Source organism: Schistocerca nitens, chromosome 6 (genome assembly GCF_023898315.1).
Source record: "Schistocerca nitens isolate TAMUIC-IGC-003100 chromosome 6, iqSchNite1.1, whole genome shotgun sequence".
NCBI lineage: Eukaryota > Metazoa > Arthropoda > Insecta > Orthoptera > Acrididae > Schistocerca > Schistocerca nitens.
Window position 1 is genome coordinate 315,367,892 of NC_064619.1, and position 25,936 is coordinate 315,393,827.

At 42.2% G+C, this 25,936-nt stretch overlaps 1 protein-coding gene across 1 annotated transcript in view; it reads left to right on the plus strand.

Annotated features, from left to right (window-relative positions):
* Positions 1-25,936, plus strand: part of LOC126262652 (integrin alpha-PS3-like) — a 440,796-nt gene that overhangs the window by 280,419 nt on the left and 134,441 nt on the right. The window contains exons 19-21 of the mRNA XM_049959421.1: positions 5,186-5,299; positions 9,114-9,209; positions 25,175-25,337. Of these exons, the coding sequence (XP_049815378.1) occupies positions 5,186-5,299; positions 9,114-9,209; positions 25,175-25,337 (373 nt within the window). The remainder of the gene's footprint in view (positions 1-5,185; positions 5,300-9,113; positions 9,210-25,174; positions 25,338-25,936) is intronic.

A 25,936-nucleotide genomic window follows, 5' to 3' on the forward strand; every position in this document is an offset into this window, starting at 1 on the left:
TTCATGTGTGCTTTATATGTGGGCAAATCACAGATCAATACAATACGTTGCGACTGTTGTTGAAACATACGAATATGGCTATGTCTTTCCTCATGACAATGACGATAAATAATCGGAAAGTTATGAGTTTACCCATTCGATGTGGAATGGGTAATCTAGGGCCACATTCAATATTTCCAGAGCGAGTAAATATACCGACATGTGATTTTCGCTAAGTTATAGCGTACGTCTCTTGACACCCGAAAATTTTTTTAGCTTATGTAGCTGTCGGTGTATTAAACTGACTTTTTTTTAATGGACCTGTACACTTTTTTCTGTGGCACTGGAAAGAGCATATGGAGAGAAGTTCAACGACATAACATGTGTGAAACTTGATGAAATAGTAACAAGATGACAGCGTCGCAAACGCAGACCGCTGTCCTGCCATCAGGAGAAGGGGTCCCACTAACGTCTGCTCTTTAACGCAAAATGAATGCTAATAAATAATTCAGGAACGGTTCATGTGTTCACCAGTGCACTTGAAGCGCATCGGTCGGTGCTCTGCTGTTGCTACGGTCAAACAAGATGTTCGGATTTCCACAATGTATAGGGCAGTTAAAAATGTCGTTATGGTCTTCGTTTATGGCGATTATCGGCACACTATTAGAAAAGCGGTGCAACCGTTTGCTAAAATATATCCTGTACTCACCGAGATGTCACGATCTACCTTGAAAAATATTATTTGAAAAATTCATGAAAATGGATGTTTGATAAACATAATGCACCATCGCAGAAGATGAGCCTCTGATGAGAAAATATGACTAAGCCTTTAATAGCGGTACCAGGTAATCCATTTCAGTACGAGGCATTCCGACCGTGCGAGCGGAATCAACCAAAACAGTCTTCTGCGAATAGTACAGTCCAATGCATTTTATCTTGTCCACATTTCTTTTGATCAACAGTTTCATGGTAATGACTGCCAAAATCGGTTACAGATCTAGGAATGATGTCAACGATAACTGCAACATGATGCGGCGCTTCTATTCAAAACTTTTTTACAGGTGAAACATCGTTTACAAATCAAGGGCAGTTTAATCTTCTGGTAATTTAAAAATCCATGCTGGCTGAGAGAAGCGAAGAAGCAGCTACTTTGACCTGCCAAAGTGTGGTGCGTGCATTTCAAAAATCGCAGCGTTGGTCTCTGTTTTACTGATGAGACTCTAAATGACCACAGGTGTCCCTAACAGATATGTCGCAGTTATTGGATATCCCACAAGACATAAGACAACCCATATGGTACCAGTGTTCCTGGTTTACCACAAATTCCTTACAGAACATTTGGGCACTGTCGGTTCGGTCGTTTAGGAAACACAAAACGGCCTGAACGTTTAACAGACATATCGCCTCCGTACTTATATCTGCGCGGAAAACTGAAACTAGAGCCTGCGAAGAAACGTCGACGTCTCTAAAACACCTGAAACGACGTATTATATGGGGTATGCTGCGATAAGTTTCAGTGGGCAGTATCGTCCATGTGGTATCGATTTACAGTATGCATCCATGTTCGAGGTCAACATTTCTAGCACTTGATATGACTGATAATAATGATCACACGAACCTTCACTAGTAGGACAAACTTCTGTGAGTTTTTTCCGCTTGACGCCACGATAGTGGTCTGCGGCGTTGTTGTCTTGTTACTATTTGATGAATTTCCACTTGTAATATCTCTTTATATTCGATGAATTATTCTGATACAATGCTTTCCTTGAATGACGTTTACTATTTTTCTATCTTCATACTCGCAGAATCCATGAGCAAAGTAGTTTCATACAATAGGTATACCATGAGCGCATAATTATTCTTTGTAGTACTCTCTCTGGTGGTTCTTAGATATTGTCTTCGTGCCGATTAGCCTGAGCATTGTTTGAAGACCTGTAATCTGAATATTGAGATTTATTACAAAAGATAACTGATACGAAATTGTACGATTCAAAGGATATAGCTCCATCATACAAAAGGTCTGTAACCATTTTCGTTATTTGACAGTTGAGAATTAATGATATTCATCGATATATTGCGTAGTTGTTAATCAGGAGGGAACTTCCGAAAGACTGGATACGAACCTGCATTTAATAATCCAAGAGCTCCATTACTTCTTCGGAAGGTTAAACTTCATCAAAGCCAAATATCCGCTCTGAGATTTCCCGACTGATTATACAACGCTCCCAAAAATACGAGGCATTTTATTTTGCCAGATTAGCAGACTGCCGCAAAGCACGAGCCTGCAGAGAAGAAGAATCATCGCCTGATTTCATTCCAACAAGTAAAATTTCTGAATCATTTTGAGTGACTGAGCTATGACTGTGTTTCCTATTATGAATGACTGATTGCTCGAACGAATTGAGAACTACATAATTACATAGATAGGAGGAAAAATTACACACTTATCTCTTCTATCCAATTCCACGGAAAACATATAGTTAGATTAAATGAAGTCAATTCAAAATTAGTTAAAATTAGCTTAAGTTACTACACGAAGTCGCACAAGAAGCCTGTGACCAATATCTAAACTCTGAGCACGTCTTATTTCTTTGGATTCTTAGTTGGTTAAAATCATCAGATTACTTGCTGTTAAAAATTATATTTGCTTACGAGTTTCGGGCATACACTATGTGATCAAAAGTATCCGGACACCTGGCTGAAAATGACTTACAAGCTCGTGGTGCCCTCCATCGGTAATGCTGGAATTCAATAAGGTCTTGGTCCACCCTTAGTCTTGATGACAGCTTCCACTCCCGCAGGCATACGTTCAACCAGGATGACAGCTTCCACTCCCGCAGGCATACGTTCTACAAGCTCGTGGTGCCCTCCATCGGTAATGCTGGAATTCAATATGGTCTTGGTCCACCCTTAGCCTTGATGACAGCTTCCACTCCCGCAGGCATACGTTCAACCAGGATGACAGCTTCCACTCCCGCAGGCATACGTTCAACCAGGTGCTGGAAAGTTTCAAGGGGAATGACAGCCCATTCTTCACGGAGTGCTGCACTGAGGAGAGGTCTAGATGTCGGTGAGGCCTGGCACGAAGTCGGCGTTCCAAAACATTCCAAAGGTGTGCTATTGGATTCAGGTCAGGACTCTGTGCAGGCCAGTTCATTACAGGAATGTTATGGTCGTGTAACCACTCCGCCACAGGCAGTGCATTATGAACAGGTGCTCGATCGTGTTGAAAGATGCTATCGCCATCCCCGAACTGTTCTTCATCAGTGGGAAGCAATAAGGTTCTTAAAACACGAATGTAAGGCTATGCTGCGATAGTGCAAACAAGGGGTGCAAGCCCCTCCATGAGAAACACGACCACACCCATAACACCACCGCCTCCGAATTTTACTGTTGGTACTACACATGCTGGCAGATGACGTTCACCGGGCATTCTCCATACCCACACCCTGCCATCGGATCGCCACATTGTGTACCGTATTCGTCACTCGACACAACGTTTTTCCACTGTTCAGTCGTCTAATGTTGACGCTCCTTACACCAAGCGAGGCGTCGTTTGGTATTTACCAGCGTAATGTGTGGCTTATGAGCAGCCACTCGATCATGAAATCTAAGTTTTCTCACCTCACGCCTCACTGTCATAGTACTTGCAGTGGATCCTAATGCAGTTTGGGATTCCTGTGTGATGGTCTGGGTAGATGTCGGCCTATTACATATTACGACCCTCTTCAACTATCGGCGGTCTCTGTCAGTCAACAGACGAGGTCAGCCTTTAAGCTTATGTGCCGTATGTGCCCCTTCAGGTCTCCACTTCGCTATCACATTGGTAACAGTGGACCTAGGGATGTTTAGCAGTGTGGATATCTCGCGTACAGACGTACGACCCAAGTGACACCCAATTATCTGACCACGCTCGAAGTCCGCGGAGCGTCCCATTCTGCTCTCTCACGATGCCTAATGACTGCTGAGGTCGCTGATATGGAGTAATTGGCAGCAGATGGTAGCAAAATGTACCTAATATGAAAAACGTATGGTTTTGGGGGTGTCTGGGTACTTTTTATCACATAGTGTAGCTCATCATTAGCACCTCTGCAAAAATGAACACAATTACCATGAAAGTGCAAGCACAACGCGTAGATGACATTGAGAGTGAAATGGTTAAAAACTTTCACAGATAAATTTAAATACCGTATAACGCGCCTTAATTTGTAATACAGCCCCACATAATCACATTCTTCTCATTGATGTTAAATTTATGGTGGGTTGCCGTTACAAAAACTAACTACGAGTACAACACCTGCGACAACGTGGCATACTGTGTGGTTGATAGAGCGTTACCTCTACTTCCTCAGTATAAGAGGGGTTGTTTATCATACCACCGAATAAAAAGCACTAGCTCGAAAGGAACAGAATTTTGTGGACTACACCTACGCTGGAAGAAATGACGATCGTGATAAAATAACTCAAAGCAGAGCGCTCACGGAAAGACTAAGGTGTTCATTTTTCCTGTGTGCTATTCGAGAGTGGTAAGCTAGAAATTTAGTTTTAAAGTGGCCCTATGCACCCTCTGCCAAACATTTCCAGTGTGGATTACAGAGTACTGCTGAAGGAACTGTAGCGGCATTCACCTGACGTAATGTGGGAAATTCAGAAAACATTAATCAGGCTGCTGTTTCACAGTGCAGATCCAGTATTTTCATCATTGTGCCACTTCACTTTGTCTCTGTTTTCTCATTGACTTCGACAGCTTGTTTGTTGACATGATTCGTTTTTGGCACATGCATTTGAACTATAAGAACATTTTGATTTACATATAAAGATCATCTAAACGCTTTTATACGAGTAGCTATTTAATAATTTTTCTCCATATTAGTTGCTCTTCTTCCAGCATATTTTCTATGTTTAGGCAGTACTCGTTCTTCCAATGATATTTTAAAAGTCTTTGAACAAACTGTGTCTGTTGTAATAAATTGTAGCTATTTCAACAAATTGTTTTTTTTTTTTTATCTTTCGGAATGATGTGCTCGTATCTGCTTTTGATTTAGTCCTATTATAGGATGTTCAGTGTTGTGTATACGCCTGGATGTTTTATTCGTATATGTATGTAATGTACGGAGTTTAATTCTTTACCATCTGTAAATTGAAGCTGCGGGCTGCATATGTGATTTCAATACATGAAGTGAATCTGTAATTCATTTGTCAACAGGTTATTAACGCTGGCGCGTACCGTCTGCAGAGTTTCAACTTCAGCTTGCATTTACCTCTGGGGCTTGACTACGAAGGGCGGCAGTACGGTGGGATCCACTACGAAACGCCGAAGGTAATAATGAGCCCTGAGCAGACTTACCCTCTTGTACGTCCGTGAAATTCTCTCTCCTATGCTGAAACAAAAAATATGGCATCAGGTCGGTAAAGAACTTGCGATTATTTGCCAGGCCTTTCTAAGAAACAAAACTGAAGTACTAAGTAAAACATACCGGAACGTGAATAGTTCTCGGATAAGTAAACAAGTTAAAATGGAAAACTGATTGTTTCATAATGTTTATTTTGTGAATAATATGTGTCTCTTCACGCCATGACCTCAAAATAAAGACACCTGTGACGTGTTTCTGATTCTCTGACCACTAATTCACATCGATTCAAATACCCAGCTCATTGATGTTTAAGGGAACTGAGAAGCAAATCCTTTCCGGATGCTTCTGTCGTAATTGTAGAACTTGCGGCGCGCTAGTGAATCAGTAAGTTCAGGAAAATCAAAAATGCTGGTTTAAATTGTACTGGTGTGTAAAGTGTTATGGTGAATGAAGACATCTCCAATGAATGTGATCGAGCGATACCTCCGTAGGTATTAGAAATCTTGCGGGCACCCCAATTTGACGCTGGGGTATGCCAAAATAATACAGACAAAGAAAGACTCAAATTTTGATACAGATTACCAACAATCAGAAATAAATATTTATCAAATTTTCGTCCACGTAAGACCAATCTCTGCTGAAACAGGTGTCATAAGTGGACAATAAAAACAGTAAGATGTTGTCCATAGGAGTACAGTGATGGGCTGTCCGTCGGTTGAATGATGTGAACTCCACATTGAAATTACTTTTGTCCCAGTTCCAATACTTGTTGTCAATGACGGACACGTAATTGCTGATCTAGCGAAACTCTCCAAACAGTCTTTTTCCCTAGCGTTTATCCTGTCTAGTACGCAGTGCACTGTTTGAGGATTTGTTAAGGAGAGTCGTGTGCACCATTTGTGTGTTCTGTATGTTATCGTATTTTAAGCGTTTTTCTATCGCATTTCCTGAGACTGTATGTGGGGAGCAGCACAGCGTTCGGCTAAACGAGCGCGCGAAACGGTCGTTAATCCGCCACACAGATTCAATGCTGCTCTGACTCATGGCCCTGTTTCTCAGGTATTATGAGCAGGTCAGAATTTCCACATAGCACTTCTCGAAATGTGTACTCCGCGGAAAATCTTATGTATACTTATAGGTGGCGCTTTTTGCACAAGATCCAGCCTCTCAAATTATGCTGCTCGAATTCTTTTCTCTTCTTTGACATCAGTTCCAACTTTCTGTGACTTGAAGATTCCACTCTTTTGAAGCTTGTTGGAAAATTTTTATCTGTACATTCGTTCGGGTTGTTGGTACTACGTCCTGCTGCAACATACAAGACTGTAAGTTAATGTGACTCATATTTCTCTCCTTCGAAAAAGTCATGAGTGACGAATAGCGGCTAACTCCGTGGACACATAATCGATGATTGTTATCGTCTCCCTACCCAGGACCACCAAAGTCAGTGCGCCGGAAAGTCGTTTTTTCTTTTTTGTACAAATTGAATCAGTTGAAACATACGTTTCGTACACAAATTATGCTTATAAACCACCTGATCAGTAGAATGTGAACAGCCTAAAGTAACTTGAAATTGGCCACTAGCTGTCACAAGAAGCGGACCTGCCGGAATAAAAGGAGACGGTAGTATTGTGTCACCAGGAGAGAAGCAGTAACAGCGGAATGGATTGGCCAGTAGAGCTCAGTGACTTCACCTGAGTAACAAATTCATCAGAGATTTTTCAACCCCTCTAAAGCTGCCCAAGTCGACAGTTGGTGATGTGATTACGAAGTGGAAACGCGAAGAAACAAACACACCTAAACCAAGGCCAGGCAGACTCCGTTTAGTGACCGGCTGGGACCGTCGAGTACTGCAGAGGGTGGCTGAAACCAGCGGGAGGCACTCGTGAGTTCCAATGTGCTGCCAGCAGCCCAGCTAGCAAAATGACTGCGCGTAGGGAGTTAAAAAGAATGACATACACTTTTAGAGCAGCTCATAAGCCACACATTTCTGTAGTCAGTGCTGGGCGACTCTTTAGTGCAAAGAGCGACGCCACTGGACATGGGCTGACCGGACACTAGTGATTTGGAGAGACGGATCACGCTACTCTCTGACTTCTCTCCAGACCACAGCGTTCAGCATCACTGCCTTCTCTCGTTTCTCTTGAGGTACAGTGGACAGCCATTTCTCCACAGACATTCAGAAACCGCACTGAAAGCGTCCCTAGCAGAGTTGAAATCGTCATAAGAGTGAAGGGTGGATACACCACATATTAATGTCCTCTAATACACTATATGATCAAAAGCATCCGGACACTTGGCTGAAAATGACTTACACGTTCGTGGTGCCCTCCACCGGGAATGCTGGAATTCAATATGGTCTTGGTCCACCCTTAGCCTTGATGACAGCTTCCACTCCCGCAGGCATACTTTCAATCAGGTGCTGGAAGGTTTCGTGGCGAATGACAGCGCAATCTTCGCGGACTGCTGCACTAAGGAGAGGTATCGATGTTGGTCGGTGAGGCCTGGCACGAAGTCGGCGTGCCAAAACATCCCACTGGTATTCTATAGGATTCAGGTCAGGACTCTGTGCAGGCCAGTCCATTACAGCGATGTTATTGTCGTGTAACCACTCCACCAAAAGCCGTGCATTATGAGTAGGTGCTCGATCGTGTTGAAAGATGCGATCAACATCCTGAATTCCTCTTAAACAGTGGGAAGCAACAAGGTGCTTAAAACATCAATGTAGGTCTATGCTGTGATAGTGCCACGAAAAACAACAAGGGGTGCAAGCCCCCTATATGAAAAACACGACCACACCATAACACCACCGCCTCCGAATTTTACTGTTGCCACTACACACGCTGGCAGATGAGGTTCACCGCGCTTTCGCCATACCCATACCCCGACATCGGATCGCCAGACTTCGTTCCTTGATTCGTCACTCCACACAACATTTCTCCAATGTTCAATCGTCCAATGTTTACGCTCGTTACACCAAGCGAGGCGTCGTTTGGCATTTACCGGCGTGATGTGTGGCTTATGAGCAGCCGCTCGACCATGAAATCCACCTCTCGCCTATCTGTGGATCTTGCTGCAGTTTGGAATTCCTGTGTGATGGTCTGGATAGATGTTGCCTGTTACACATTACTTCAACTGTCGGCCGTCTCTATCAGTGAAGAGACGAGGTCGGCCTGTACGCTTTTGTGCTGTACGTGTTCCTTCACGTTTCCACTTCACTATCACATCGGAAACAGTGGACCTAGGGATGTTTAGGAGTGTGAAAATCTCGCGTACAGACGTACGACATAGGTGACACCCAATCACGTGACCACGTTCGAAGTCCGCGAGTTCCGCGGAGCGCTCCATTCTTGCTCTCTCACGATGTCTAATGACTGCTGAGGTTAAGAAGTACCTGGCAGTAGGTGGCAACACAGTGCACCTAATATGAAAAACGTATGTTTTTGGAGGTCTCCTGATACTTTTGATCACGTAGTGTAGGTATTCGGTAACTTTTGATTAGATAATCTGATAATGTACGTACCACTACGTAGCTTTCCAACGCAACAGATTCGATTGATCAAGTATGTCCGTGTTCAATTGCCATGAATGTACTCCTACCGCAATGTTGAAAGATGATGGAAAAGGTATAAAAATTTAGTCAAAATAAATCTTCCACTTCTTCCAAATTTTTAGTTATGATTCCTTTAATTCATTGCTCTTTGCTTCCAGCATTTCCTTTCATGTCAGACGCTTTTAGCTGTACACAGACGCTTCATTTACAGTTCTTGCTTTCTCTAACAGACGAGCACGCCAAACAAGGTGACGTGCGCCACCTCATCTGGTTCTCCGACGAGCGGTGCGCCATCTTCCCAGGGGTCACCGGGCTGGATCTCTCAGGTGAGACCAATTCTTAGTAGTATGGAAAAATAACAAATTTCTTGCATAAAACATTTTTCGATGACCGGAGAGGAACCAACGCGGTAGACACGCCGGATTCTTATGTATGAAAAATCAGCGTCTGACCACGCAGGTTTAGATTTTCTATAGTTTTGCTAGTTCTTCGTTTCTTCTCAGTTCCTCACTTCTAAAAAGTGGGCCAAAATAGCTTTCTTTCCCCACCCTTCTCCATGTGTATTTTTAAAAGTTGCTGCGGAACTGCAGGGGCTACTATACTTTGATTGTAAAAAGCAGTCAAAGTCGCGTTTATTTAATGTTGCGTTCACTTTCGGTCAGTGGGTAGTATTACTCATAAAAGTACAAAGGGTCATAAGACATAAAATAACATCACAACAACGGCATAATACAATAAAAAGTGGGAAAAGGACTTGAATCCTTATGACATTTGAGGCAGCATCGACGGAGTCGTCGGAGTAATTGCTGATGGTATCAGTCAAGTAATGAGCAGGTATCTGCTGAATAAGGACTACAGTCTGGTAGTTACAAAGGCCTAACCATGCCTCCGTTACGTCACGTGGAATGTAATTTAATTTAGTAGGACATGTTTGTTGGTGTCCAGCAATCCACACTACTCTATCCTGTGCAAGCCTCTTCATCTCCGAATAACTACTGCAACCCACTGCAGTTTTAACCTGCTTACTGTACTCGTCTCTTGATTTCCCTCTGCAATTCGCACCCCCTATTCCCTCCCAAACAGAATTCCTCCTAACACAAAACTGCCGAACTCTTGTTGTCTCAGAATGTGTCTTATCAACTGATCCATCTTTTTTTTACTCAAGTTATGCCACAAATTTCTTTTCTCCCCATTTCCATTCAGTACCTCCTCATTAGTTATGCGATGTGCCCATCTAGACTTCAGCAGACTTCTTAAGCACCACATTTCAAAAAATTATATTCTTTTCTTGTCTGAACTGCTTATCGTCCACATTTCACTTCTGTACAAGGCTACAATTCAGATAATACCTTCAGAATAGACATCCTAACATTTAAATTTATACTCGATTTTAACAAATTTCTCTTCTTCTGAAATGCTTCTTTTGCCACTGCTAGTCTACACTTCATATCCTCGCAACTTTCCCCATCATCAGTTATTTTGTTGCAGAAATAGCAAAACTTTTCTATTACCTCTAGTAGCTTATTTCCTAATCCAGATCCTTCAGCATCTCTTGAATTAATAGGACTACATTCCATTAACATTGTTTTGCTTTTGTAAACTTTCGTTTTGTATCTTCCTTTCAAGACACTGTCCAACTGCATTTCAAAGTCCAAAGTTGTCTCTGACAGAATTTCAACTCTATTGGCGAACGTCAAAGCTTTTATTTCTTCTTCCTGACTTTTAATTCCGTTTCCAAATCTCCTTGTTTTCCTTCACAGGCCGCTCAAAGTAGACTCCGAATAACATCGTGGATGAGCTAAAATCCCCTCTCACTTGTTTCTCCACCACTGCTTCCCTTTCATGCCCTTTGACTCATGTGACTTCAGTGTGGTTTCTGTACAGCTTGTAACTAACCTTCCTTTCCCTGCATTTTACCCCTGCTACATTCTGAAATGTAAAGTGTGGATTCAAGTCAACATTCTCAAAAACCTTCACAAAATCTACATTGTATGTGTGGTGACCTGCCCACTCGTCTCGTATAGTGTGCCTAAAGGATGCTGCGTTCTCGGAATGCTATACAACAATTCGAGCAAATCACATTAATAGTTTCTATTCCAAAAAAAGAAAGCTGACAATACTTAACTTTCAATTTACAACGGTGTCGCAAGCAATGGGCGCCATGTAAATAAGTCTGAGTCCTTTTCTATATACACACACATCAAAAAAGTTTTGCATCACCCCAGTTCCCTGAACTCCTGAAAATACGAGGGTTGTTTTTTAAGTAAGGGCCGTTCGCGCGTATAGTCCCGCAGTTCGCGCGGACGCCGCAACAAGCCACCGCGCCACTTGCCGGCATTCTTCCCGTTCACACTGATGCAAGTTGCAGCTCTGTAGCTGACGTGTACGCATCGCTGTGCCACTTTATAATGTTTACGATTATTGAATCGCGCGCCGCGTGTGAGATACGGTCAGTGATACGTTTTTTGACCGCGAGAAGCCTATCAGCTGCAGAAATTCATCGTCAGTTAACAGAAGTTTATGGCTTGAATGCAATGAGTGAAGGTAAAGTGCGTCAATGGGTTAGAGAGTTTAAAAATGGCCGTCAAAACGTCCATGACGAAGAACGCTCAGGCCGGCCCTCTGAGATCATTGATGAATTGGTGGCTGCAGTCGAAACAAAGATTCGTGAGGACAGAAGATTCACAATTTCCACTCTTTCTTTGGAATTTCCACAAGTTTCAAGAACAGTTTTGTACAAAATTGTGTCTGAAAACCTAAACTTTAAGAAACTGTGTTCTCGGTGGGTACCCAGACTCCTCACAGAGGACCACAAAGGGAAGAGATTTGCCACTTCATTGGACTTTTTGATTCGTTACGAGGAAGAAGGGGATGACATGTTGAGTCAAATTGTCACTGGAGATGAAACATGGGTATCCCATATCACTCCCAAAAGCAAGCGACAATCGATGGAATGGCGACACACAACCTCACCCGTCAAGGTCAAAGCCAAACAGACGCTGTCAAAGCGCAAGATTATGGCAACTGTGTTCTGGGACCGGCGCGGTGTTTTACTAGTGGACTTTATGCCACGAGGAACGACAATCAACTCAGATGCCTACTGTGCATCTCTAAAGAAGCTCCGCAGAGCAATTCAAAACAAAAGGGGCGGCATGCTGAGAAAAGGAGTTTTGCTCCTGCACGATAACGCTAGGCCTCACACCTCTCAAAAGACTCGGGATTTGATTGATTCTTTTGGCTGGGAAGTTTTGGACCATGCACCATACAGCCCCGACCTTGCTCCTAGCGATTTTCAGCTTTTCCGGTACCTGAAACACCATCTTGGCGGGCAGTGCTTCAATGACGACGATGAAGTGAAAGCGGCCGTGAACTCTTGGCTGTCGGAGCAGCCAGCCGAATTCTTTGAATGGGCTCTGAGCACTATGGGACTCAACTGCTGAGGTCATTAGTCCCCTAGAACTTAGAACTAGTTAAACCTAACTAACCTAAGGACATCACAAACAGCCATGCCCGAGGCAGGATTCGAACCTGCGACCGTAGTGGTCTTGCGGTTCCAGACTGCAGCGCCTTTAACCGCACGGGTTCTTTGAAGAGGGAATTAAAAACTTAGTTGTACGGTATGACAAGTGCTTTAATAAACAAGGCAACTATGTAGAAAAATAGGTAAAAGTGTGTAGAATCAGAAAATAAAAGTTTTTTTTACAAAAGTATTTGTATCTTTTTTTTAAAATAAAAACGGCCCTTACTTAAAAAACAACCCTCGTAGATGCTGACTGTGGATATTGTATCACAGACACAGTCCTTTTGACTGTTCAGAGATGTCACTAAACCGTCCCAAAGATGTAAACAACCATGCATAAGTAGCACCTATTAGAGAGAGGGGGTTCGACAGCCTATCAGTTCCAGTCATTCCACCAGAAAGGAGGTACACGGCTCGTGTTGTCTGTAGTTCAACCATGCCTAAACAGTCAATACCGATCGCGTCCGCGTTGTTACTTTGTGCCAGGAAGTGCTCTCAACAAGGGAAGTGTCCAGGCGTCTCGGAATGAACCTATGCGATGTTGTTCGGACATGGAGGAGATGTAGAGAGACACGAACTGTCGATGACATGAATTGCTCAGGCCGCGCAAGGGCTACTGCTGCAGTGGATGACCGCTACCTACGGATTGTGGTTCGTGCAGCCACAGGACGTCGTGTTACGACTCAAACTGTGCGCAGTAGGCTTCATGATGCGCAACTTCACTCCCCACGTCCATGGCGAGGTCCATCTTTGCAACTACGACAACATGCAGCGAAGTACAGATGTGCCCAACAGCATGCCTAATGGACCGCTCAGAATTAGCATCACGCTCTCTTCACCGATGAGTGTAGCATATGCCTTCAACCAGACAATTATCGGAGACTTGTAGAGACAACCCGATCAGGCTGAACACCTTAGACACAGTGTCCAGTTAGTGTAGCAAGGTGGAGGTTCCCTGCCGTTTTGGGGTGGCATTATGTGGGGCCGACGTATGCCGCTCGTGGTCATGGAAGGCACCGTAACGGCTGTAAGATACGTAAATGCCGACCACTGACCGATAGTGTAACCATGCTGGCAGCATAATGGCGAGGCATTCGTCTTCATGGACGACAACTGGCACCCGCCATCGTGCACATCTTGTGAATGACTTCCTTCAGGATAACGACATCGCTCGTCTTAGAGTGTCGAGCATGTTCCCCAGACATGGACCCTATCGAACATGCCTGGGATAGATTGAAAAGGGCTGTTTGTCGATGACGTGACCCACCAAGCACTTTGAGGTTCAAAATGGTTCAAATGGCTCTAAGCACTATGGGGCAATCTGGACTTGATGAACTTGTGAATAGTATGCCACGACGAATAGAAGCATGCAGCAATGCAAGAGGACGTGCTACTGGGTAGTAGAGGTAACGGTGTGTACAGCAATATGGACCACCACTTCTGAAGATCTCTCTGTATGGTGGTACAACATGGAATGTGTGGTTTTCATGAGCAATAAAAAGAGCGGAAATGATGTTTATGTTGATCTCTATTCCAATTTCCTGTACAGGTTCTGGAACTCTCGGAGCCGAGGTGATGCAAAATCTTTTTTGCTGTGTGTAGATTGGTCACTATCTCGATATGGACAAGGGGGAAAAGGAAATCGATAGCGGACTTTTTAAAGGAACTATGTTGACTTTTGCCTTTAATGATTCAGGGATATCGGAATACCTAAATCAGTGTGCCTCGCATTTTGTTTGGGATGCCCATGTCCTGCATGCAGGTGTACGGCTATACTCATTGAGTTGTATCTCTCGATCAGCCCTTTTTCGGGACGAGTTAATGTAACATCCAGATACTGGTTTGAGGACCACAGTATTTTTTTCTAAATGGTCCTTTTCGAGGTTGCATTTCCTTCCTTCCTTAAGAGATGTGACATAATCTGCCGCAGGACCGTAGTTAGGATGTGTAGAGAGCTCTAGGCTGCGGGCCCTGCCAGTGTTAACTAAACCGCAAAATTTTCATTTTAGAGCAGTTTTTGGAATTAAAAAACCTGTAACACAGCGTATCATTATTTTCGTAATTAACTGTATAAAATTGTGCTGCTTTTAATAAATTGCTGTGATAAAGGAATTCAAATCATTGAGGTATTAAACACAAATTATTAACTGCGCTGTGAAGAATTATATGTTTAAAAGATCGACAACAAAAGTGGAAATTTATGTGCTTGTAAAAATCACTATTTCAATTTTAAAAGTGATGTATTATAACTATAAGCAATTGGCAGTAGTATAAAAACTACTACAAAAAAAGATGTTTATAAAAATGAACTCATCTTAAATCTTCAGAATTTCATGCTACAACGCTTACATGACCTTGCAACACCGTCACGAGCCGTTAAACTATTTGGCACACCTATGGATCTTAAGACGATCGTTTTCTGGAGTATTTCGTTAACGAACAAAGTTATCTGTACCGTTAAACTATTTGGCACACCTATGGATCTTAAGACGATCGTCTTCTGGAGTATTTCGTTAACGAACAAAGTAATCTGTAAAGTTTGATACCTCATTTGTACATTTCCCAATTTTCGCTTAGCTACGAAAATTCGGACAATAGTCCATTGTGGAATTCTCAGTCTTGTTTTCGCCCCACTTAAACACTTGGTCAATAGCTGTCGCGGTTTGCATTGTCCTCAGTCAATCAACAAAATAAGCGGCTTTTTTAAAAGAAACTAATGCAGCCGTTAACATAAACTTTTTGCACATTATTTATTGATTCTTGGAGAACGTTTTAGGAATTTTTTAAGAAATTCAGTCATCATTAAGCCCCACATTCGAGGTGTTAAAGTTGCTGTGTCCACAATGAGGTGTATCTGTAACGGACATCCTGCAGTTTGCAAATCTGACCTGAAATTAAAAAACAACCTTACTAGTTTCTTAATCTCTATCATATTGTGCACGGAGTAATAGCACAGTTTTTTTTATAGATTTGACCAAATAATTAACTGACGTATGTTTGAATCAAAGGTGTAGTTTTGTCGTTTTCGCTCGGTCACTTCTTGAGCAATAGCTACTGAGTAAATAAAAAACATTAGCGTATTGCTCCTCGCGGACATGTCCCAGGAGTAATTGAGCCAAATTTCAGAAAAATTTCTTTATCAGTGTGCCCGCAATCCGTTCCGTCATCTTCAGATACAGTATATTTTAAGCTTACGGAAGGGATCGCGGGAACGCTAATAATGACATATTTCTGAAATTTGGCTGAAATACTCCTTGGGCGTGTCCGCAAGGACTAATAGGCTACCTTTTTATTTTGATTTATTCATTATGAAATCGCCCCTTAGAAAAATTAGTGAATTACTGTGCTGGTAAACCTCTTACGTTATTTATTTTCAAACAGCTGAGCAGAACTGGACGTACTCAGACATTTATCTCTTTACTTATTATGATCAACACTAATCTGACACACAATATTTTTAGCGCAACGCAATCTGACTTTCAATAATCCGTACAAAAGAATGGCCCTGACTAACAATAACCTATACCTTTCATGAATCACTTACCTCACAAAAATCTTCGTTACTCAAACTACTGCAATACAGCGAGCGCCAATACTGCCAGCTAAATTAAGGATTCTAACTCCTGAAGGCACTTACTACTGATAGGCATAGTTAGCAAATGAAAGATTTTGATAGAGAGCACACAATGTATTTACCTTAATAGTGTTCAAAAGTGATCATATATATATATATATATACACTCCTGGAAATGGAAAAAAGAACACATTGACACCGGTGTGTCAGACCCACCATACTTGCTCCGGACACTGCGAGAGGGCTGTACAAGCAATGATCACACGCACGGCACAGCGGACACACCAGGAACCGCGGTGTTGGCCGTCGAATGGCGCTAGCTGCGCAGCATTTGTGCACCGCCGCCGTCAGTGTCAGCCAGTTTGCCGTGGCATACGGAGCTCCATCGCAGTCTTTTAACACTGGTAGCATGCCGCGACAGCGTGGACGGGAACCGTATGTGCAGTTGACGGACTTTGAGCGAGGGCGTATAGTGGGCATGCGGGAGGCCGGGTGGACGTACCGCCGAATTGCTCAACACGTGGGGCGTGAGGTCTCCACAGTACATCGATGTTGTCGCCAGTGGTCGGCGGAAGGTGCACGTGCCCGTCGACCTGGGACCGGACCGCAGCGACGCACGGATGCACGCCAAGACCGTAGGATCCTACGCAGTGCCGTAGGGGACCGCACCGCCACTTCCCAGCAAATTAGGGACACTGTTGCTCCTGGGGTATCGGCGAGGACCATTCGCAACCGTCTCCATGAAGCTGGGCTACGGTCCCGCACACCGTTAGGCCGTCTTCCGCTCACGCCCCCACATCGTGCAGCCCGCCTCCAGTGGTGTCGCGACAGGCGTGAATGGAGGGACGAATGGAGACGTGTCGTCTTCAGCGATGAGAGTCGCTTCTGCCTTGGTGCCAATGATGGTCGTATGCGTGTTTGGCGCCGTGCAGGTGAGCGCCACAATCAGGACTGCATACGACCGAGGCACACAGGGCCAACACCCGGCATCGTGGTGTGGGCAGCGATCTCCTACACTGGCTGTACACCACTGGTGATCGTCGAGGGGACACTGAATAGTGCACGGTACATCCAAACCGTCATCGAACCCATCGTTCTACCATTCCTAGACCGGCAAGGGAACTTGCTGTTCCAACAGGACAATGCACGTCCGCATGTATCCCGTGCCACCCAACGTGCTCTAGAAGGTGTAAGTCAACTACCCTGGCCAGCAAGATCTCCGGATCTGTCCCCCATTGAGCATGTTTGGGACTGGATGAAGCGTCGTCTCACACGGTCTGCACGTCCAGCACGAACGCTGGTCCAACTGAGGCGCCAGGTGGAAGTGGCATGGCAAGCCGTTCCACAGGACTACATCCAGCATCTCTACGATCGTCTCCATGGGAGAATAGCAGCCTGCATTGCTGCGAAAGGTGGATATACACTGTACTAGTGCCGACATTGTGCATGCTCTGTTGCCTGTGTCTATGTGCCTGTGGTTCTGTCAGTGTGATCATGTGATGTATCTGACCCCAGGAATGTGTCAATAAAGTTTCCCCTTCCTGGGACAATGAATTCACGGTGTTCTTATTTCAATTTCCAGGAGAGTATATATATATATATATATATATATATATATATATATATATATATATATATATATCAGTTCATGATATCCAGTATTACAAATTTACACTTTCTGATGGACACACGTCCACATCGTCCGCTCTCAAAATTCTGCCATCTCTCTTCCCACATCCACCACTGCTGGCGGCTCACCTCCAACTATGCGCTGTTCACACCCAACTGCCCAACACTATAACAGCAAATATTCCAACAATGCAAACCAGCCACAGACTGCACACAGCTCAGTCAGTGATTTTCATGTAGAGTGCTACGTGGCGTTACCAACATAAAAACCTAAACAGCCTATTTACATAGCCCCAATGCTCCCCACAAAAAATTTTACAAATTGTTTTGGGCAGTGGCCAATAATGATTTGATACAATTTTTCATAATTACAATAACAAAGATATCAAATGCACACACTTATTGATGCAATGTTGGTCAAAAGCAAAAATTGTTCTCATTATGACAGTCCTGATCATTCATCACAATAGCAATTACAGTTTTCTTTTTTTTTTCTCAAAGTCTGAGCAGGGGGAAAATGCACATGGAAGTAGTGGATTTCTATGCAGTCTTGAAGAAGTAGTGTTGTGCTTCCAACGGAAAGACAGTGCTGTCTCTTGACATGTAGACAGGTAATGGACCACAACAGAGCAAAACCACAACAGAGTCAGTCGAAGTTTTGAAGAATATTGGTAGGTAGAGCAGACCTACTGTAGTCCTGGTAGAGAGTATGATATTGGTGGGCCATCAAAGGTGCAGACCCACTGCAGTCCTTGTAGAGATGGGCAGCAGCCATCTGTTGCGACTGTGCAGGTGCACAATCACCATCGAAGAGTCTTGCAGACAATATAGCAAGTGCATAAACCAACACTTGTGCACTCACAAAGTTTTTGGAATTGTCCTTAGAACCAGCAATGCTGTTAACCAGTCCCTTGTTGAATTATTGACACACGTGCAAACACTAACAGTCCCAACTTCTCACATATTGTGCATATACTATGACCAACAGAAACGTGTGCAGTGAAATGAAACTTAATTTGAAGAACGGATGTCTATACAATTATAAATTTACAATGTAAGAATACAATTACAAAGGTACAAAATACATCATTAAAGTACATAATAGTACAGATAACATTTGTAGTTGGTTGGTTGGTTGGTTTGGGGAAGGAGACCAGACAGCGTGGTCATCGGTCTCATCGGATTAGGGAAGGAAGTCGGCCGTGCCCTTTCAGAGGAACCATCCCGGCATTTGCCTGGGGTGATTTAGGGAAATCACGGAAAACCTAAATCAGGATGGCCGGACGCGACATTTGTAGTAATATGGGCTTCACAGATGAATAGAAATAAACATACACATCAGGTTTACAGGGATTATGACATAAGTAAATACATAAAAGATCAGAATAGCTTTCGAAACTAATGTCTAAACATCTTTACAAAGTAAATAACATATTATTAATGCAAATTATATTTGAGGATAACAGTATTCCTCATCATAGTGAATTTAGCTTAGTGTTAGAAAAATTCTACAACATAAATCTTATTAGCTAAACACATAAAGACAGGAAAAACACAAATACACAAGGGTACACAAACACATAGCGGAATAACACAAAAGGAAAGGACAGGGTTTGTTTTCAGTATAACATTTGGTACTGCAGTCCAACCCAAAACTTCATTCCATAGACCCTTCATCTTATTTCAACATTTGTTCCTACAAAAAAAAAAAAAAAATCCTATCCAAGCATGCTTTCCGTATTTCATTCATATCCTCTTTCAAAATAATTATTTCTCATTTTGCAATACTCATTTTGGCCCAAATCTTTTTCATATAACTTCTCATTGCATTTCTTCCAATTCATCACAACTCATTCTCTTATATAGCCTACCCTCTCTTAAGCTAACTTAAATTTACTGAGTTCAGAAGCATAAACTAAGGGACAAGGCAATGCAGCAGTACAAAACAATTAACACGAACAGCAATGACAAAAAATGCAAATTGGCAAAGCTAGCAGCAGTATATCTAAATTAGCAAAGCAAATGCAATATTACAACTAATATAAGGCAATGTGCAGCAAACAACAAAAAGACAGAAAGGGTTCACATTAGCAAATGCATTTAATTGTATTTTATAAAACCAATGCTGCAACACAGGTGGAAACCAGATATCAAATGAAATAAGCAACTATGTACAAAGCAAAGCATAAAAACATCATTCAATAGCCATGTGGCATTTCATAAGTCAGTAGAAATTCTCTCAACTCTCGCAGAAAGACACATCAGGTGTGCAGATGTAAGAATATTTCCCATCAATTCATAAGCATTTCAGTAAGTAGCACAAAGTACGAGCTCCAAAGTGTAATCATATGTTTCCAAGTAATGAGCGTATTTACGATGCTTTCTACAAAGGAATGTCAATAGCGAGGTTAATGGCCTCTTTTTTCTCCACCTAATGGCTTTTTCTTCAGGCGACTGGCGCAGCTGGGCACCCACAACACATTACATCAAGGTCACTTAGCTTTCTTACCAAAATATTTACGACAGCAGTTTGTGCTAGTTATTGTCCTCCATAAGCTAAGTTTTGCAGAAGTCAATGTACTTACCTCGTCATAAACAAAAGTGAAATGCTTTCCGTATAGATATCGTAGTTATTACGCTTATTGCCATGATGAAGTAAGTACTGTACTGTAACATATTGTTGTGCTATGGAAAAGACTGTCTCATTGTAACTATACCACAAAGTTACTACTAAAACATGTTTTACTTTCCAGAATAATACAGAAAAACTGTGCAGATATAAAACAGATACACTGCAAAAGCAACAATGTAAATTGTGTCACACATTAGTAGCGTCATGATGTAATCATGTAGCTGCCAAAGAAACCAAATGCTAAGTCACTGTTAATCTCACCGAAAGTACTTCAAATAAAGAATGTCTTTTCAAGTAAAACCAAATTTGTTGCATTAAAATCTCATTAGCAGTATATGTTCCAAGTATGTAAGCTATATATTCGTTACGTAATCGTGCAACTAACAAGCAAGAATGTACAAATAACAACACTGTGTCATCTGATCACTATAACAATGCATTCGTAATTACTGTTTAAGTAAGTTCTCTTGGTTCTTGACAGGATAGTTAATTTCAAACATTGTTGCATGTTAACAGTTTCTAAGTCTGACAAAGCGTACTAGTAACATGAAGTGAAAAGTTTTATGGTAAAGACTAAGTTAAAAAGCAGATTATCTTTCACTAAACGGTTTTACATGTGAAATGTGATGTAAACCTTTGCTCTTCCTAGTACGCAGAGTTTCAACTTCAATGCAATTATCATGTGGTATACTTCAGATTATGTAAGGTCCATTGTAAACCAAAAAGAATTTGTGACTCAAGTGTTTCTTCTTATGTGACAATGAATGAGCTTTAACGAGAACTTTCTGACCAATATATAGTTTCTTTGCATTTGCTTTACCGTGTAGTTTTCTTCATGTGTCTTTCTGAACCAATTTTCAGAGTATCTACTGTGTCCTTTAAGTTTTCCTGAGTTTTTGCAAGTTGTGTAACCGCATTAAAAGTGATCATATATCTATCAGTTCATGATATCCAGTATTACAAATTTACTCTTTCTGATGGACACACGTCCAGATCGTCCGCTCTCAAAATTCTGCCATCTCTCTTCCCACATCCACCTCTGCTGGCGACTCACCTCCAACTGCGCAACACTATGCGCTGTTCACATCAAACTGCCCAACACTACAACAGCAAATATTCCAACAATGCAAACCAGCCACAGACTGCACACAGCAGTCAGTGATTTTCATACAGAGCGCTATGTGGCGTTACCAACATAAAAACCTAAACAGCCTACTTACAATTATCTATTGCACAAAATGCGACTAAGAACTCATGAGAACTACATTGTGTCTCAAACGCACATCATTCAATTATTTGGTCAAATTTCAAAAAAAAAATTGTGCGATTACTCTGTCTGCAATATCCTATAATTAAGAAAACTGCTTGTTTTTTATGTGAGATAAGATTCGCAGACTGCAGGACTTTCGCTGTGGACACACCTCATTTTGGTCAGAGCAACGTCAACTCCGCGGATGGAGGGCTTCATGATGACAATTTCTTTCTAAAAAACAGAAAATGTTGACCAAGAGTCAATAATTAATGTGTAAAAAGATTTAGTTTGATTGCTTAATTAGTTTTTCCAAAAATCTCATTAAAGTCGCTTATATTATAAGCTGACTGAGGAGAATGGACCTTGAAAATGAAAGTTATAGAAATTATCAATGAAGTCCTTGTAAGGTCGAGACGAGCGAGAGAGAAGAATGCCAACAATGAGTAGCAACATCGAAGTATGATTGCGCGTTACCTAGACTGTAGGCCGCAACATCTTGCCCTGTGTTGTCGACGGTGCCTGACAGTTGACCGTGACATACTCTGCGATGGACGTATTGCCTGCTCTAGGACACCGACAAAGATGAGCTGAATAACCTAGCTGGGTCGCAGCTATAAAACAGCAGACTGTGAAGGTAGGCACTATTATCTGCTGCCAGCCAGAACTGCCGTTCCTATAAAAAATAGTTTCTGTCCTACCATGGACTTCTGAGGGAACACACTGTTCGATTGCCAATATCTGGTTAGTCCTGACCGCCATGCACCTTCCCGTATTGTATGCCTACGCTTATGGTGGTGCCCGTCTTCAAAGTAAGGAGCCTCTCCATAGGCTGTCACTATCTTAATGATATAGTTATAAATGGGTTGCCTTAAAATTAACCTGGCACAAAATTACTTCTACATATCTCCCTCTCGTCTCGAAGAGATACAGAAAATCGAGAGGCAGCGTTTTCACTTACTTTAATTCAGAGCTTAATTCGCTGATAAAGTAAATGTAGTACCACAAATGCTGACCTAATTCGTAACTGCTATCCACTGAAAAATTGGGCCGAATAAGCCCATACAAAGGAATTAAGGCTACAACCTTTACTATAATTAGAGAACCCACACCGCGTCATTAAAGCAAAGATTTTTTTGTTTTAAAAGATAAGGATACCTTGTTCTGTTTTCTTCAATATACGAGGTGTGGCTAGAAAAAAACCGGACTAGTACTGGTGAAACAATAAAACGAATGCAATAAGGCTGAAAGTCGCGTGGCCTGTCACGTGACTGTCGCTCCGCCAACTGCTCGAGTTTCATCTGCCTCCTGCACTCAGTCTGCCCGTGGCGTCTGTTTTAAGTAGTTGACGTTTTGTCTGTGCGTCGGAAAATGTTGAGTGTACAGAAAGAACAGCGTGTTAACATCAAATTTTGTTTCAAACTAGGAAAATCTGCAAGTGAAACGTTTGTAATGTTACAACAAGTGTACGGCGATGATTGTTTATCGCGAACACAAGTGTTTGAGTGGTTTAAACGATTTAAAGATGGCCGCGAAGACACCAGTGATGACACTCACACTGGCAGACCATTGTCAGCAAAAACTGATGCAAACATTGAAAAAATCGGTAAACTTGTTCGACAAGATCGCCGTTTAACAATCAGAGCAGTGTCTGAGTTAACAGGAGTTGACAAGGAAAGTGTTAGACAGATTCTTCATGAAAGTTTCATCATGAACAAAGTGTGTTCAAAAATGGTTCCAAAGTGTCTCACAATTGAACAGAAGGAACGCCGAAGAATGATTTGTTCCGACATCCTGGAAAACATTGAAAGTGATCCCACCTTCTTACAAAATGTTATTACTTGCGATGAATCGTGGTTTTTTACTTACGATCCCGAACCTAAACGCCAATCGATGCATTGGAAAACTCCTGGTTCTCCACGACAAAAAAAAGCACGAATGTCAAAATCGAAATTCAAGGCAATGATGATTGTTTTTTTTTTTTTTTTTGACATCAAAGGGATTGTGCACATTGATTGGGTACCAGAGGGACGAACAGTGAATCAGCATTACTACATTAGCGTCCTGGCTACCCTACGTGAGCGAGTACGGAGAAAACGGAACGATTTGTGGAGAAAAAAGTCATGGATCCTTCACCAAGACAATGCCCCAGCTCACAGTGCGTTGTCAGTGAAGACGTTTTTGGCAAAACACAACATTCCCATCTTAGATCATCCACCCTACTCACCTGATTTGGCCCCCTGTGACTTTTTTCTTTTCCCTAAAGTCAAGTCAGCTTTGAAAGGAACTAGATTTGAGACTGTTGAAGCAGTAAAAGAAAAAGCGACGGAAGTAATGTATGGACTTACCGAAAATGATCTGCAGCATTGCTATGAACAGTGGAAAATTCGTATGGAGCGGTGTAGAGACCGAGGAGGAGAGTACATTGAAGGAGATAACTTGAAATTGTAAATAATTGTAAATAAATGTTTTTTCCAGCATCAGTCCGCTTTTTTTCTAGCCGCACCTCGTAATTTGATACCTCCCCACAGTGTTTGCGTCACGTTACGTGTGTTCAATCGATATTTCAGAGAACTTTGCTCACACTTCTTGTGAACTGTGTCCAATAGTTAGACCAAAGGAAAACTGTTACAGGTAGACTTGATTTAAATTTCAAGATCGTTAAATTGTCCTTCAACTTCTACATGGTTAGATGACCAACAAATAACGAATAGAATATTTTGCACAGTTAAGTATATTGTTCTCAATGTGATGGAGTTATAGATGTGCAAAGTGCCTGAACTTAATGATCAGTTACTTATGATTCAGTGAAGATTATTAATTTGTTTATTGACTAGGGATAATTGTATCGATTTCCCCTAGGATTATAAATATGCTGTTTGTTGATTGGTGATAATCTGGCTAACAACCTTCCAGTATTCAGGCTTAATAAGCACACACACACATGAGCGCGTGCACACATGAAACGAAACATACTTATGGGAACATAATTATTGCACTTAATCTTTCTAACATGTCATCCTGATTACTTAAATGTGTACCAGGTATTAAGTTACGTAAACTTGACAGCAAAGAATTGGACTTCTGGAGATATTTCCACTTACATGTGTATTCATCTGCACAATACCAATGGACTCTAAAATGCTTTGAGTATTGTTTTCTTCATGCTTCCTCCGAAATAGTGTTCTGTTTTGTTATATGTTCCTTGCACTTATTAAATTCTATACACCATCTTAATTCCCTTCAGTGCTTACATAATGTGATAATATATGTGATGTAACATGACAGGAAAAATGGCCTGTAGCTACTGGAGATACTTTTATTTTAATTTTATATTCACATTTCTATTTTTCATTCAACCTTTTTGTCAAAGACCATCACAAAACTACGTTCCATATACTGAAATAGTTTTTGTTTTTCTCTTCTAGATAGTCTTTCTGGTTACTCCAACGTCTTAACCCAAGATATAAATGGCATATTAATCCACATGAAACCACCTGATGGTGGAGATTGAAACCTCCAAAATGCGTTGTGAGAATAAATGTATAATGAATTGTAACAGTAAACTTGTTTGATTCGATAACAGACTGAAGCAATAGTTCGACGAGATTACTTAACAGATAACAATTTAAATAATAATCTTTTCTAAATGTCGTAAGGAACCGCGAGGTGAAATGTTTTGTGCAGATCAGCACGGCAGCGTTTGGAAGCGAGATGCGCGCCTCTGCAGACTGCTCCAGGCTGGACAGGACGCGCTGCCAGACGTTCCAGTGCGTCGCGGGGCCGCTGGAAGCGGACGGGGACAGCGTCGACGTCAGCGTCTCCGCCGTCCTGCTCCGACGCTCCATAGGTACGTGCTGCGCTGCACACGAGCTCTCGCCTCGCCCCTACTGTAGTGCGAATGGTAGGGTTTGGGTTCGATTAATGCCTGGAAAACATTACGAGCCGACATGGCTCGTAATACAACAAATAAAATCATATGCCCACCGGATCAAGCGTACGAACATTTAATAAATGGGCAAAAAGCTATAACCATGCCTTGGCACGTATCGGTGGACACATGAAGGCATAATCTGAAACTGTCATGGATGTGCCAAATGACTGGGAAACTAGCTAGTAATTTGAAGAAAGGACCACAGAAAAGCAAGTATGAATACCAATAGATTCGCCAAAGCGCACGATGGGTGCAACTAGCTGGATGCTAACGTTGAATCTGTGCAATTAAACCCTAATGCAAATTAATTTGCTTTGGATCCCCCTTGGCTCACTGATTGAATCGCTGGCTCAAGCTTACCATTTCTGGATGGAATGAATGTGGAACCCAGCTGCAGTGGCAGCTGGAAATTCTGAGTCCAGCTTGCCCTCTGTAGCCTGCTGTCAGCTGGAGACATCTCTCTCTCCGACACTCTGGAGCAAGACTACTCGTCAGTGTCCCTGAGGCAAGTGCGT